Source organism: Solanum tuberosum, unplaced genomic scaffold, assembly GCF_000226075.1.
Source record: "Solanum tuberosum cultivar DM 1-3 516 R44 unplaced genomic scaffold, SolTub_3.0 scf00323, whole genome shotgun sequence".
Classification (NCBI taxonomy): Eukaryota; Viridiplantae; Streptophyta; class Magnoliopsida; order Solanales; family Solanaceae; genus Solanum; species Solanum tuberosum.
This window is the reverse complement of record NW_006239244.1, coordinates 123,785-137,683: the sequence shown is the minus strand read 5'-3', so window position 1 is coordinate 137,683 and position 13,899 is coordinate 123,785. Positions and strand designations below refer to the sequence as shown.

Below are 13,899 nucleotides of genomic sequence, written 5' to 3'. Positions count from 1 at the left end.
TACGTAAAAAGTGCTATAATTCACAATAATTGACAATTCAAAATATTTAAAAATATATGAAAAAAATTCGGTCAAAGATAAACTTGTTTGAATCTCGAAATTCGAAAAATGTCACATAAATTGACGGAAAGAGTATTAAAAATTATTATTCAGATAACTCGAATCTATCCTTAAAAAAATTAAGTTCAATCTAAAATATTTCTTATACATCCTTTTCCACTCCTTCACGATTGATTATGCATGCCATAGGATCCCACAAAATTTTATGGAAATATTTTCCTCAAAAATTGAATGAGTCACTCTCCTTTAATATTTGACTAAGGGTTTGTTTGGAAAGCCACTTAGTAATTGGAATTGGTGTAATTACTAGGGTAGTAATTACCAGCCTAGCAATTACACTGTCTAGTAATTACACTGACCTGTTTGGTTGCCACAGTGTAATTACACTGTAATTACACATGTCCTGTTTGGATGCCACAGTGTAATTACACATGTTCTGTTTGGATGCACAATTGCAATTATAAAATTATAATAAATTTTAAAAATAAAAATTAGTTATTTAAAATTTATACTAGACAAATAAGAAACTTTATAAATGACATTAAATTAAATATTTAAGATATATATTCTTTTTTGAAAATATATTAATTAATAAACATATTTTCTGTAACTAATATTATGAAAAAATAATTGATTTATATTTTTTCAAATTAATATATTTCAATTGAATTGATCGTAACAACTAAAAGTATGAAGTTTCTACGAACATTGTGAAATGCATGTTTGATAAAAAGAATAATATATAAATAAAATGTCATAAATTATTAAATGTTTGACAAAAATATAATCTATCAAGTCTAATTAAAAAATGACGTGCAGTGTAAATTCAATATTACTAAAACAAATGAAACTGAAAATATAACATAAGTTATAAATTCAACACAAAAAATGTAACATAATACTCTTATAACAAATTTCAACATAGCAATAAATATGATTTATTTTTATTTTTTCTTAATAAAGAAAACGTAAGTCTATAACCTTACTTAACAATAAATTCTATTTTAATTTAAAAATTATAATACTAATAAAATTATGCTAATGAGAAAATAAGCATGGCATAAAGAAATAGATAATACGAGAAAATTACATAGAATCACGTAAAGTAAGGTTGAGAACAAGAAGAAAATGAAATATAATAATATAAAATATATAATAAACTTTTACAAATTTTTAGAATAATAAAAATAAAAATAAAAACTTAAAATAATAGAAGTAAAAAGAATTAAAACAAAAAAATAAAAATAGAAAAAAAAATTAAAAAGTAATCAGGTGGTAATTACACCATGTAATTACCAGCAATTCACAACCTCTGCCTGTGAATTGTAGAGTGTAATTATCCCCTGCCAATTACACCAATTACCTGCTGACCAAGTAATTACCTGTCCTTCCAAACAGGACAAGACAGTGTAATTACATCAAATTTAATTACCAGGGTGTCTTTCCAAACAAGCCATAAATGAGTGGACCTTAGACACTCTCCATTAAACTTTACAACTTTGAAGAGTGACTTATATTTTGATAAAAATAATTAGTCAGCATACAATAGCATAAAGACATGGCTTTATAACCATGATTGAAATTACAACTAGACATCTGATTCAGTACTCATGTATTGAGAAAGCGCGAAGCTAGAGTGTCAGATATATATTCAGTTAAATTTCGTAAATTCGATTCAAATTGTGTATTCTCTTGAAAAATATTGAATATATATATAGATTATTAATCTCAATAACTTTAAAAAGTTCAAATTAAAAATTTATAAACTTTAAATTCTGACTCCACTACTTTGAAATATTTCTTTGTCTATAAGTATATATATGCATTAAAGCTCATGCATGGATATATGCAATAGAAAAGAGAATATACATAATGATTCTTAAATTTTATGGTAGTAAGTAATTGAAAAAATATCACTTTAATTTAGTCCATAAAAAGCTAACATGTACTCCATTTTATTTGTCCATACCATTGTGTTAAAGCCACCGACTTATAACTCTTTTGATTTGTTGTATTATTGGTAATTGGTTAATACATAGAGAAAGGTAGGATAATATAATTACTCCAATAATGATAGTTTCTTTTGGGAGAGTGTATATAAATTTAATATCTATCTTTATTTATTTTTATTAATAAGATAAGAATAATATTTATTAGGACAAATTATAGAAATCACATACTTTTAAGGTAAAATTACAATCTATCCCTTAAAAGTTTATAATTACAGAAATCCCTCAAATGGATACAATAATATAAGCGTTGATACAGTAATTGATGCGCGAGATACATTAATCGTTAAGTAAGATACATTACATTTTATACATGATACACTGATCTGATGTACATTTTATACATGATACACTAATCTGATATGTGAGATACAATAATATAAGCGCTGATACATTAATCTGATGCGCGAGATACACTAATTTAATGCGCGAAAATGAGGGATTTTGGAAATTTGTAAAACTTATAGGGGATAATGGTAATAAGTAAACTCAAAGGTGGGATTTCTGTAATTTTTCCTAGATATTATGGGTGAAAGGCAATAGTAATTATTTCGACTCTTCGTCTGATTTTACATTTTTATTCAAATAAATTTTAAAGGATAAAAGGAATTATTGTCTTTTCTTTTATTTCAATTTTGATATGATATGTAAATCAAAAATTATATTATTCGTTCGATTTCAACTTATATGCAACTATGCTTGTGCCAAAAGCTACGGTTGGAACAAGTTGTGAGAGTAAAATTAAGTTGAAAAGAAGAAAAAAACAGCTATTTCTAAATTGTTTTTTCACGCAACACTGTTTTGAGAGAACTTTCACTTCTAGCAAAATCTAAAAGGATTTTCTCTAATGATGTTTGATTTAACTTTCAAAAGATTTAAAAAAAAAAAATTGTATTGCCAAATAATATTCTTAACATAATATAATATATATCTTTTATTTTGATTCAAATCTTGTACGGTTTTTAAAAAAAGTTCCACATCTTTAACAGACTTTAAGAGTAGTTCTACATCGTTAATTAATAATTGTGGTCCTAATATTCGTTGGAGACAAATTTTATGGAGTTTAGACTATAATTTGGATAGCAATATTATGAGTTAATATCTCAAAAGGTCACTCAATTTTGAAAATTTATCTAGCAAAGTCATTGAACTTTGTTTTGTATCAATAAAATCACTCAACTTACAGTTTTGTATCAAAAAAATCATTCAACTTAAACTTTTGTATAAATAAAATCACTTAACTAAATTTATTATTGAATTTTCTTTTTGATATCACAAAATAGTATTTTTTTTATGCCAAGTATACATTAATGGAGTTTAATTATCATGCATTTAATTAAGCAACAAATAAAGGTCTCTTGAGTTGGATATATATCACGGGTAAAGTGTTGATTTAGTGTGGTAATCCTATTAAATTAAGCGAATACATTAATAATTATGGCTGTCACGTCTCATTTGCAGTGGAAGTTTTGTAATTAAAACTCCATTAATAAATGTATACATAGCATAAAAAATAACTACGAAAAGGAAAAAAAATTCCTGTGTAAAGCGCTAACTAATTTGTTTATCAAACTTCTCATTATTCACTGCTAGGTTAGGTTTAAGATTTTAAATTATAACCAACAAATAAGGGCTCCTGGGTGGGATATATCACGGGTAAAATGTTGGTTTAGTGTGTTAATCCTATTAAATTAATAATTAAGGCTAAATTTAGTTAAATGATTTTATTGATACAAATGTTAAAGTTGAGTGATTTTATTGATACAAAATAAAGTTTAATGACTTTATTAGATAAATTCTCAAAGTTGAGTGACCTCTTAAGATATTAACTCCAATATTATTAATTATGTTTCTATTATAGATTTATAGTCAAACCAAAGGGAAGCAAAGTGTGACATGTGGACTAAAATAAACCTTTTCTTTCATTCATTTGGTGTTCGAATTCAAATTAGATATTTAATACCCTCTTTGTCTTATTTTAACTATGTTTTTTAATTGGGCACAAAATTTAAAAATATAAAAAAGATTTTATAATTTTATAATTTTAAATTAAATATTTGTATCATATATCATATTTTGATATTAAATATAACATGTAAATATTATAATTCAAGAGGATATTAAATATTAAAAATATCATTCTCTTTTAAGCAAATAAAATAAGAAAAAATTGACATACAAAATAAAATAGATGAAGTATAGCAAATGTTGAAGTAGAAAATAATACTATTTGACCAGGCTAATCTAAATTCACATCGAATAAACTCATCAAAGAGAATATAACTTTGCCTAATTCTTCTTGTTCTTATTTTTTTTAGAAAAAACAAAAACACATGACTCCCAACTAAAATGTTTCCAATTAGACAAATTAGTAGGGTCGAAGCTAGAGCTCAATTACAAATTCAGTTGAATTCTATGATTTTAGTTCAAATTTATATATATATATATATATATATATATATGTGTGTGTTATTTAAAAGGATTAAAATTTCAAATCTATAAGCTTCAAATATGACGTCTCTACTACCGATTAGGGTAATTATTCATGAACGATAAAAAAGATAAATAGTTCAATTGCGTTTGTTATTGCTTAAATAATGAAACAAAAAATATACTTTATAATAATCAAATGTCTCACATGAAAACATATCCAAATAAAACTTCACAAAAGCATATGCAATTGAAATTTCTTTTAAATTTCTAAACAATGTCACTTTGTTAAAGTTCATGACTTTCTCCCTTTTCAACTTTTTTTTCTTTATGGTCCACATCTCTATAATTCATCTTTCTTTCATAAAGTCCTCATTTCAAATAAAGAATGCAAGTTGACGTTGATCGTGTATGTATATTCTTTATTTACCTGCAAAAAGTTAAAAACAAAAAAAGAGAATCAATTAAAGTCATTACCATAAAGTTACTATTAGAAAATATAGAATTAGCTATGAAATTTATCGATAATTTTCAGCTAGTCAATCGCTAAATAACTCTTAGCTTATTTAATTTTCTTATAATTTATCGCTAATTCATAGCTAAATGGAATTAGCATAGGCTTTTCGCTTGTTTAGTATATGAAATTTTGTCTCGCTAATTATTTTCTTGTTTTCTAGTAGAATGACTCAGCAAACAATTGTATATGAATTTAATAGAATCTAAAAGTAAAAAGGGAAAACTGATAAATTGTTGTCATCACTTTACAAATTGAAAAAGAGAATAATATTCAAAAATATATAATTATCTTTTTTTTTTTTTTTAAAGTATGATAAAAATGTGAGTTCTTACCATTTCGTCCAAATATTCTTCTTAAAAATGTTAAGAAAATGATGAGAAGAGCAACACCAGCTAATAATCCAATGATAAGTGCAAATGTCTTCTCATTCTCAAAATGATGAGAACCTGCAATTAATTAATAGATAAATTATTAAAATTTTTACACAAATCGCATAGTGTTAAGAGCTAAAAACATCATATTCCTATTCATTTCCAAATTACAAAAAAAACCTTAAATTTGGTGGAATCTAGATACATCCCAAAACGTTCCGATACATTGCATCCTGATTTCGGATACATCCTTCAATGTTCCGATACATCGCGTCTCGAGTTCGGATACATTACTCAACATCTCGTTACATTGTGTACGTCCCGATACATCGCGTAAAGTGATGTATCCGATCGATACAAAGTGATGTATCCGAGAATTGGAAAGAGTGGAAATTTTTATAATTTTTTTCAAATGGTAGGAAATTTTAAAAATATGATCAAATAAGTTGTATATTTAGTTATTTTTTCCTAAATTATATGAATAACATTAAAAATCTTTACTCTATCAATCTGTCAGTATATATAAGTTGAATCACTAATTATTTTCTTACCATGATTAGATTTGGATTCAAAATCTCCCCTCGTAGTAAACCTAGCATAACATTTTCCCAAAAACATATTCCCATATGACGCACCGCCACACTCATTTTTCAACCGTCCGATCGCCTCCGATAAACAATCTTGACATTGGCCCATACTCAAATCACCAACACATTGGGCCACACCATGTACATCTAATGACCCACCAATTCTAAAAAGCCCACCAGCCCCATTCAAACTTGTCAAAACCCGGCCCACAGAATTCCCATCAATAAGCCCATTAGAAGGCCCACATTTATTCAACACACAAGTTTTGTCCTCAACACCAAGAAATGAAGTGTTGTCATACTTAACAAAACATCCTTGTAATTGCAATGCACCACCACAATTTTGTGAACAAAGTTTGCCAATTGAACTCACTGCTTTGGCTACACAAGTGGCGCAATCGGGCATCGATAGATCGCCACGACATTGGTAAACCCCGTATAAAATATCTTGTTTCGTTGAGCCCATGATACTAAATTTGTTGTACGATGAGTATGTTGCTGAGTTTACTAGGGATGTTAGGAGGGAGTTGAGATTCGATTCGTATGGTGAGTTTGGTGTGTATTTTATTTGTGAACATCCTCCGTAGACGAAAGCGTCTACCGAGGAATCCGAAAAGGTAAAATGAGAGAAGAAAGAAAGGGAAATAATGGCTATGAGAGTGAAAAGAAAATAGAGTCTTTTGCCCATGTTGAAATTGAGAGAGATGTATTTGTGTGGAGAATGAGAGTATTTAAGTACAAATACAAAGGTTGTGTTCTTGCTTCTTAAGTTTTGTATATATATTATATAAATAAATCCCATGCAAAAAGATTTGTTTATAAAAGTTTAAAGGGGCCAGCCTATTCTATGCTTTTTCACTTTTTCTTAACCTTTACATATGTTATTTAAATTTTGTAAAAAGAGAGTAACTTTGCTTAACCAAGTAAAGTTTCTTTTCATAGCAAAAATATAAAACTTCTTCTTTTTTTATTAGCTGGAATCAAAAGCCAAAGTGTTTTTTTTTTGTTTGAATTTGTCATATCTGCCATATCATAGTTATGAGGGGTTTAATAGACATATTTTAGATGATGTTATTGACGTAGAATTGTTTAATATGTACAAGTCTTAATAATATCAAAAGAAAAAATTGTAAAACTTTAAAGGGTCGGAATCGGTTATATATTCACCTTTAGTTTACGATTCTTTTTAATGATTACTGAAGTTCTATTTATCGAATTCAAAGAAACAACACATGCTAAAAAATAAAATAAGCAAAATTATGAAACAAGTCAAGATGAAAATGAAGGGACAATTTTATTCATCAATTACTTAAAATTTAAGCAGATAATTTCATGATTAGGGTACTACTATCCTTGCCTTTTGCTACATTAATTTTATGAGCAAATGACTGGTGCTTAATTGCAGAATGTTTAATTATGACTTCATAATCTCCATGATATAATGAAGTCTCAATATAACCATCATGATTAGTAGAGCTAATTAATCCTTGATGATTTATTCTCCTCATGAAATCATCTACAACATCCCCAGTAGGCAAATTATTAAAATCATTATCAGTTAAACACATTTTAAAACATCCTTGTGGTTGCCATGGTGACCAAAACATTATCCCTTGTACTCCTGGATGTGTATAAAGCTCCCCCAATATGTCTCTCAAATAATCTGCCTGCACTCCAAAAATCACCACGAGTTTAACTTCTGTACACAGACAGTATATATTTATTCTATGATCAACACATGTTATAATCCCTAGAGATAACATTTATTCAATATTTGTCTTCTATTGGATCACTAAGGTCGACTTTCATACCTGTTTGACACAAGTGGATCTTGCAATCAAACTCCTTTACCTTAGGCCCATATTCCCAGGCCCAACAACAGTTTAATCCAGTTTTTTTCTTTTTTGTGCAATCAAATACATGACTATAGTATATCTAATTTGATAGCTTCAAAAAATGAAATTTTAATGATTATTACCTGAAGGGGTCTGCTTGAAACATCTAACTCAGTAATCCAAATAGGCAAATTTGCAGTTGCAAGTATATCAAGTGCACTTCTAATATAAGGTATAGTTGGAGTATCAAAATGTCCTTGTAGTCCAATTCCAAGAGTTCCATTATAACCCAAAGTTCTAAATTCCTCAATTTTAGCTAAATATTTAGCTGGACTTGCAACAATATCATTAGGATTTTCAATTGTACCCCATTCATTCAAGAACAAAAGTGCACCTTTATCCATATCATAAGCCTTCTTGTAATAATACACCGTATTTTCGCCTGTTTGACTCTCCAAATACGAAAAATGCATGTTTTCATTATCAACATCCCAATGTATAACTTTGCCACGATATCTTGGCACCAACGAGTTAAATCTCCTTTCAATCGCGGTTGCAAACAAGGGACGTGGTAGATCTTTTGCCCATTGAGGTAACATATCCCTATTTTCCCAAACTATGTTGTGTCCACGGAGTAATATGGTCCGGTTTTGGACATATTGAAGCATGGCATCAGCTAAATGGTAGTCGTCTTTGTTAGGGAGTGGTTCAGTTTCCCACCACTTCATTTCGTTCTCGAAAACTGTTAACTTGAACCTTGGATTGTACCAATCTTGATAACCTGTATTGATTAATATGTGAGAACTCATAGCATTGCCAATTGGAAATGAAGAGCTTGTTTGTTTGATCATTATTGTTGCATTGGATATTGGTTGCCCTTGATGATCAACAACTTGTAACTTCACCTTGCTCTTTCTAGTCTGCATGTTACATTTTATAATATCCCAATTAAAAAAAAAAGAACTTTTATTATAACAAGATTTCAAATTCTAATAAAAACGACAGTTAGATACACTAAACTCTCATTAATTCTTAAGGGATTCCCAATGGATTATGTCAGAAATTAGCGATTTTCTAATAGTTGTATCTTGTACCCCTTAGTGGTTGATTCAACAATTTGAACATGTGACCTAAAGAGCGATTTTCTAGTAGTTGTATAGTGAACCCCCAAGGGGATATAATAATAGTGGTTGATTCTACGATTTGAACATGTGACCTTATAAAGATCAAGCATCAACTTTTTATACCTGTCACTCCATATATATATATATATATATATTATTTTTTTTTTATTTTTTTTTTCAATATACATAAAATTCCAAGAAAGTTATTTTATTGACCTTCTCAGTGCTTTGATCCTGATGAGCTTTCCATTCCAACAAGGTAAATGGTTGAATAGAGATACTATCTGCCCATAATTCAACTGAACTAATGTCCTTGCTCTGAAATTAAAACTATAAATGTCAATATCAACAAAAAAAAAAAAAAGAGACAAAAATGTAAAGCATTTAACATTAATATAAAGTAGATGGAATAATAATAAAATTGTAATAAATTGAACCTCAAAATATAACTCAGCAGGGCCAGAAAAGTTCCCATTAAAACCACCCTTCAACATAGACCAACATCCAGATTTTGCAATAACCCAACCTAGAGTCGTCAAATGAGCAGATTGGGTCAAATTTGAATGGATTAAAAAATGAACCATAATTCAATTCGTCCAAATTTTGCTTGGGTCGATAAAAAATCGACTAATATATGTAAAATAACGGGTCACAACTCTAACCTGTGGGAATATCACCATTTGGTGTTCTGATCATTGCTACAACATCAGCTTTTCCACGGCTCACTTGTAACCATGCTACAAAAAATAACAGTGACAGAATCAGAATTTTTAGTAACATGAGTTAAAATATGAAATTAGAAAAAAAAAAATCTAGTGAATTCAACATGTAGTATGTATACATACAAAGTTAATTACATTGTAACTAATTTCCAACGAAGGGGCGTCAATTGACCGATTTTCTTAACAAGGGAAACAAATAATGTACCTGAAATAGTATACATTGTATCCTTCTCAACATGAATTGTTTGAGAAAAACTATGATTTGGTTGTGTTCTATGTGAAGCAACAATAAAGGTATTGCCTTGTTTTGATGTTCTTGTCTCAATTTTTGAACTTCCAAATGATGTCCATCCATTTAATCCATCATTTATTTCTGGATTTTTAGCAATTCCTCCACTATATTGTGGATTTAAAGGCTCTTCCAAACACTACAAAATATATATAACACAAAAAATCGATTAATTCAAACAAATTTTTCATAAATATCAATAATTCGCGTTGTTTTATATAAATTTTTTCGATAGGGAAATTATAAATGTAAATATAAAACATACCTTTGTAGTGAAATGGTAGTCATAGTCTATGGCATACACTGGAAATCCTGCAAAGATATAATATTGTCATAAATATAATTAATGGAAAAAATAAGAAGGAGAGGGTAATTTATATTTTTTATATATATAATAAATATGGATATAGAAGGGAATTAAATTAAAGATTAGACAAATTAAATTAATTAACCTGCACAAAGGAAGAAACAAGAATAGAGTAAAATGTGACACAAAACATTATCTCTCTTGAAGGTATTCATAGTTGTAAATTTCAATATTCTATGTTGTGAAATTATCATAAAATGAGAGAGTTATTTATAGGTAGAAAAAATTCCATAATTGAGTTCATGTGAGGAAACATATTACACTTGAATTATTAATCATTTTAACCAAGTTTGCTCATCATTCATGTGGTGACGTCATATCTACTACTAAAAAATCATTATTTTCCTATTTAATTTTTTACTGGAAAATGTTAAACAACTATTCTTACAATCTCATAGATATATGAATTGAATCAGTGAGAAAAGAAAAATAATAATAATAATACGAAAAAATTAGGAAGATTTCCACTTTTTCAGTGAAATATACTTTTTATCATGTATTTTTTTAGTGAGCTGGTTCGATGGGAAAATTATATTCTATAACACAAATTCTTCACTTATTGCGATTTAGTTTTCACCCCAAAAAAAAAATATCTTTCTATGTTTAAAATAACTTAAATTTAAACTTTTTATTTTAACCTTAGCAAAACCTCACAAATTTCTTACTGGACAACTACTATAACAATCATTTGCGAGTGTTTGAATGCATGTGTTTTGCTCATATTTCTGCACAGTTAAGAGAAAAATCGTTTACAAGACAATTTGTGTCATTATTCTTGGTCTCTTGGATATGCTCGATAATTTATATTTATAGTTACACAAATATTATACTTTACTTTAGATTATAATTTTTAAAAGTCTTTTTTCTTTTTAAAATTATGTTTAATCAAACTGTGTCACGTAAATTAAAATAACTCAGAATTAACACATTATCTACCTTATTATGCACATCTACCTAGAGTCCTAGACTACTTCGTCTTTGGTCATAAAATATCGAATAATTATCATTGCCAAAAAAATGTGATTACATATCTTTAAAAGGTAACCATTATTTCAATATTTTCTGATTTGCAGAAACAGCCACTTATCCTTAACCTAGTCCACAACAAACAAAACTCCCTTGAAAATGAAATAAAATTATTAATAAAACTGCAAAGAACAAAAAAAGTTAAATAATGAGAAAATAATTGTAACAAACTCTACTAATTGAACATCCGCATTCTAACAAACTGAAAAAAACAAGCTAACTAACATATCCGAAACTAGGGCGAATTTAAAATTTAAAAGTTAATGTATTTTTACGATAATGTCAAATTAATAATACAATATGTAGAGTTCGAACAAAAATTAAAATTTACATAAATTCGTAACCAATTCTCTAGATCCACCTGGACAACTAGCTATTAACCATCTAAAGCCTAAGTAGCAACATATATATGGATAATATAAATATTTTTACTCACTAATATTGGTGACGTAGACAGAATTTTCATGAAAAATGTTCATGACCTATACTATAATTATTTTTCAAAGTTAGTCTATGGGTAAAACCACACTGGAGATTCGGCTCAACTTAGCTCGATCAAAACTTGAGCTCATTGAGACAGCTCTATTAAGCTTGGTCAGCTCATTTTGATCGTATAATGATTACTTTAAAATTAAAATTTGTGGATCTTTAAGTCATGATATTGTTTATTATAATTATATATGATTTTGTACTTCTTTAATTAATTTAATGGAATTAATTTCTTAATGTACTTTGTTATTTAAGATAACTTTTTGGGTACAATGATATGTAAGTAATATTTTAAATTTAAAAGTTCAAATAAATTAACATTGTACAATTTTTTTATTTTCTTGTTGCTTTATTTTTATTTTTTTCCTTGAAAGTTCTATTCAGTGTTCAATAATATTAAGTTAATTTCATTTAAATTGAGTTCTACTTCAAACTAATATCATATATAATTCAGTCAAGCTAAATGCAAGGACCAATTTAAATTAATTATGCTTATATTCTAAAATCAATTTATCATAAATTGTGCTCGACTCAATACTGTAATTAAAAAAACTCGATTGGTGGTAGAGGTAGTGACGAAAAGAGAGACAAGAGGAACAAAAAATTATAATTTTAAAACTCAAAATACTAAGAAAGGGTCAAATTTATCATTGAACTACGCAATGCAAAGGGGTAAGATTATCCCCTGAATATTACTATACGAAAGATTTAAATTTATCCTAGGTTTAAAATCGTCTAAAAATAAGGACAAATATATCCTTGTCGCATAGTTTAAAGATAAGTTTAACTTTAACTAATAACAACGAATATATATTTAACATTTACTATTAATGCGGGACAAATCTCTCCTATTTCACATTGCGTAAAAATAAATTTGAGCCTTTACCCTAATTAAAATTGTGATATCATCATTACGATTGCATCAAATAATTTGTCACGTAAATTTTTAATTTTGAATAATTATTCTATGACCCTATTGTTGCACCTACACACTACAATAAGGCACGTCCCCTTCAACTTCCTAAGTTTAGAAAATAGAAATAAAATTATGCATTTATGGGGCCTCTAATACAAAAATATATTTCCTCGGTACAACAATAGTTGTCCGCTATACTAAAAATAATTGTCCAATAATACTTGTTCAATTTAGAAAATCAAGAGATAATTTACCTTTTGTGTCTATTTTACACTTGCTATTAAATACTAATGTCAAAGGAGTACTATTTATTATCTAACATATTTCTCAGAACATTAAATTTAATAAAGTCAAAGAATAGTATAGTAATAATACCCTATTATTTATTGTTTCTTAAGGGGTGTGTCAAGTTAACGCTGAACAACTATTATTGGACAAAGGGAGTATAAGGAGAAAAAAAAGAGGTTTACAACAACGAGAAAGTTACTTTAATTTATTTTCTTTTAGAATACCTCAATTATTAATGAATTTATGTGCCACTAATACACTTTAATTAAAAACATATGTAACACTATAAGAAACTTTACAAATTTATTTGCGGAATATCGGTGATTAATTAGTATATCATCACATATAGATAAAAAAAATAAAAAAATAAAGAAGAATCAAATAATATAAGACTTTTTAATAAGGTTTATAGAAGAAAAGAGCTTTCTAATATGAAAATTATAAAAATGGTATAAGAAATCAATCTCTGGTAGAATATTTTGTAGCATTAATCATAGAATATTTATATTAAATGTAGAATAATTTACTTTATTTTATCTCTTATTTTTCTTAGGGAAAATAATTGTTTTAGTCCCTGTGTTATTGCCTTATTTTGATTTTGATCCCTGTGATATCTTACTTCCCAAGTTTAACCTTTAATTAATTATAATCAATTATTTTAGTCCTTCTACTAACGGTGATAACCAATACAAACAGATTTGTTATTTCTGTCAAGGGCAATTATGGCACTTCACATAATATTATATTAAAAAAAAATCAGATTCACGTGACAAACACATTTCACAAGAAATTGTTCTGTCCAAAGTAAAGTGTTGAATTGTAAAAGTTAAGTGTTTATAATATTACTTTCTAAAGCTCTTTCTCTCTCC

General features: G+C 27.6%; 1 protein-coding gene across 1 annotated transcript; it reads right to left on the bottom strand.

Annotated features, from left to right (window-relative positions):
* Positions 1-4,675: 4,675 nt before the first annotated feature.
* On the bottom strand, positions 4,676-6,717 carry LOC102601767 (cysteine-rich repeat secretory protein 60-like). The gene is made up of 3 exons (XM_006360334.2): positions 5,939-6,717; positions 5,349-5,462; positions 4,676-4,929 (listed from the first exon to the last, which is right to left on the bottom strand). The coding sequence occupies exons 1-3, from the start codon at positions 6,660-6,662 to the stop codon at positions 4,922-4,924; spliced, it is 846 nt and encodes a 281-aa protein (XP_006360396.1). The 5' UTR covers positions 6,663-6,717; the 3' UTR covers positions 4,676-4,921.
* Between the last annotated feature and the right edge of the window lie 7,182 nt (positions 6,718-13,899).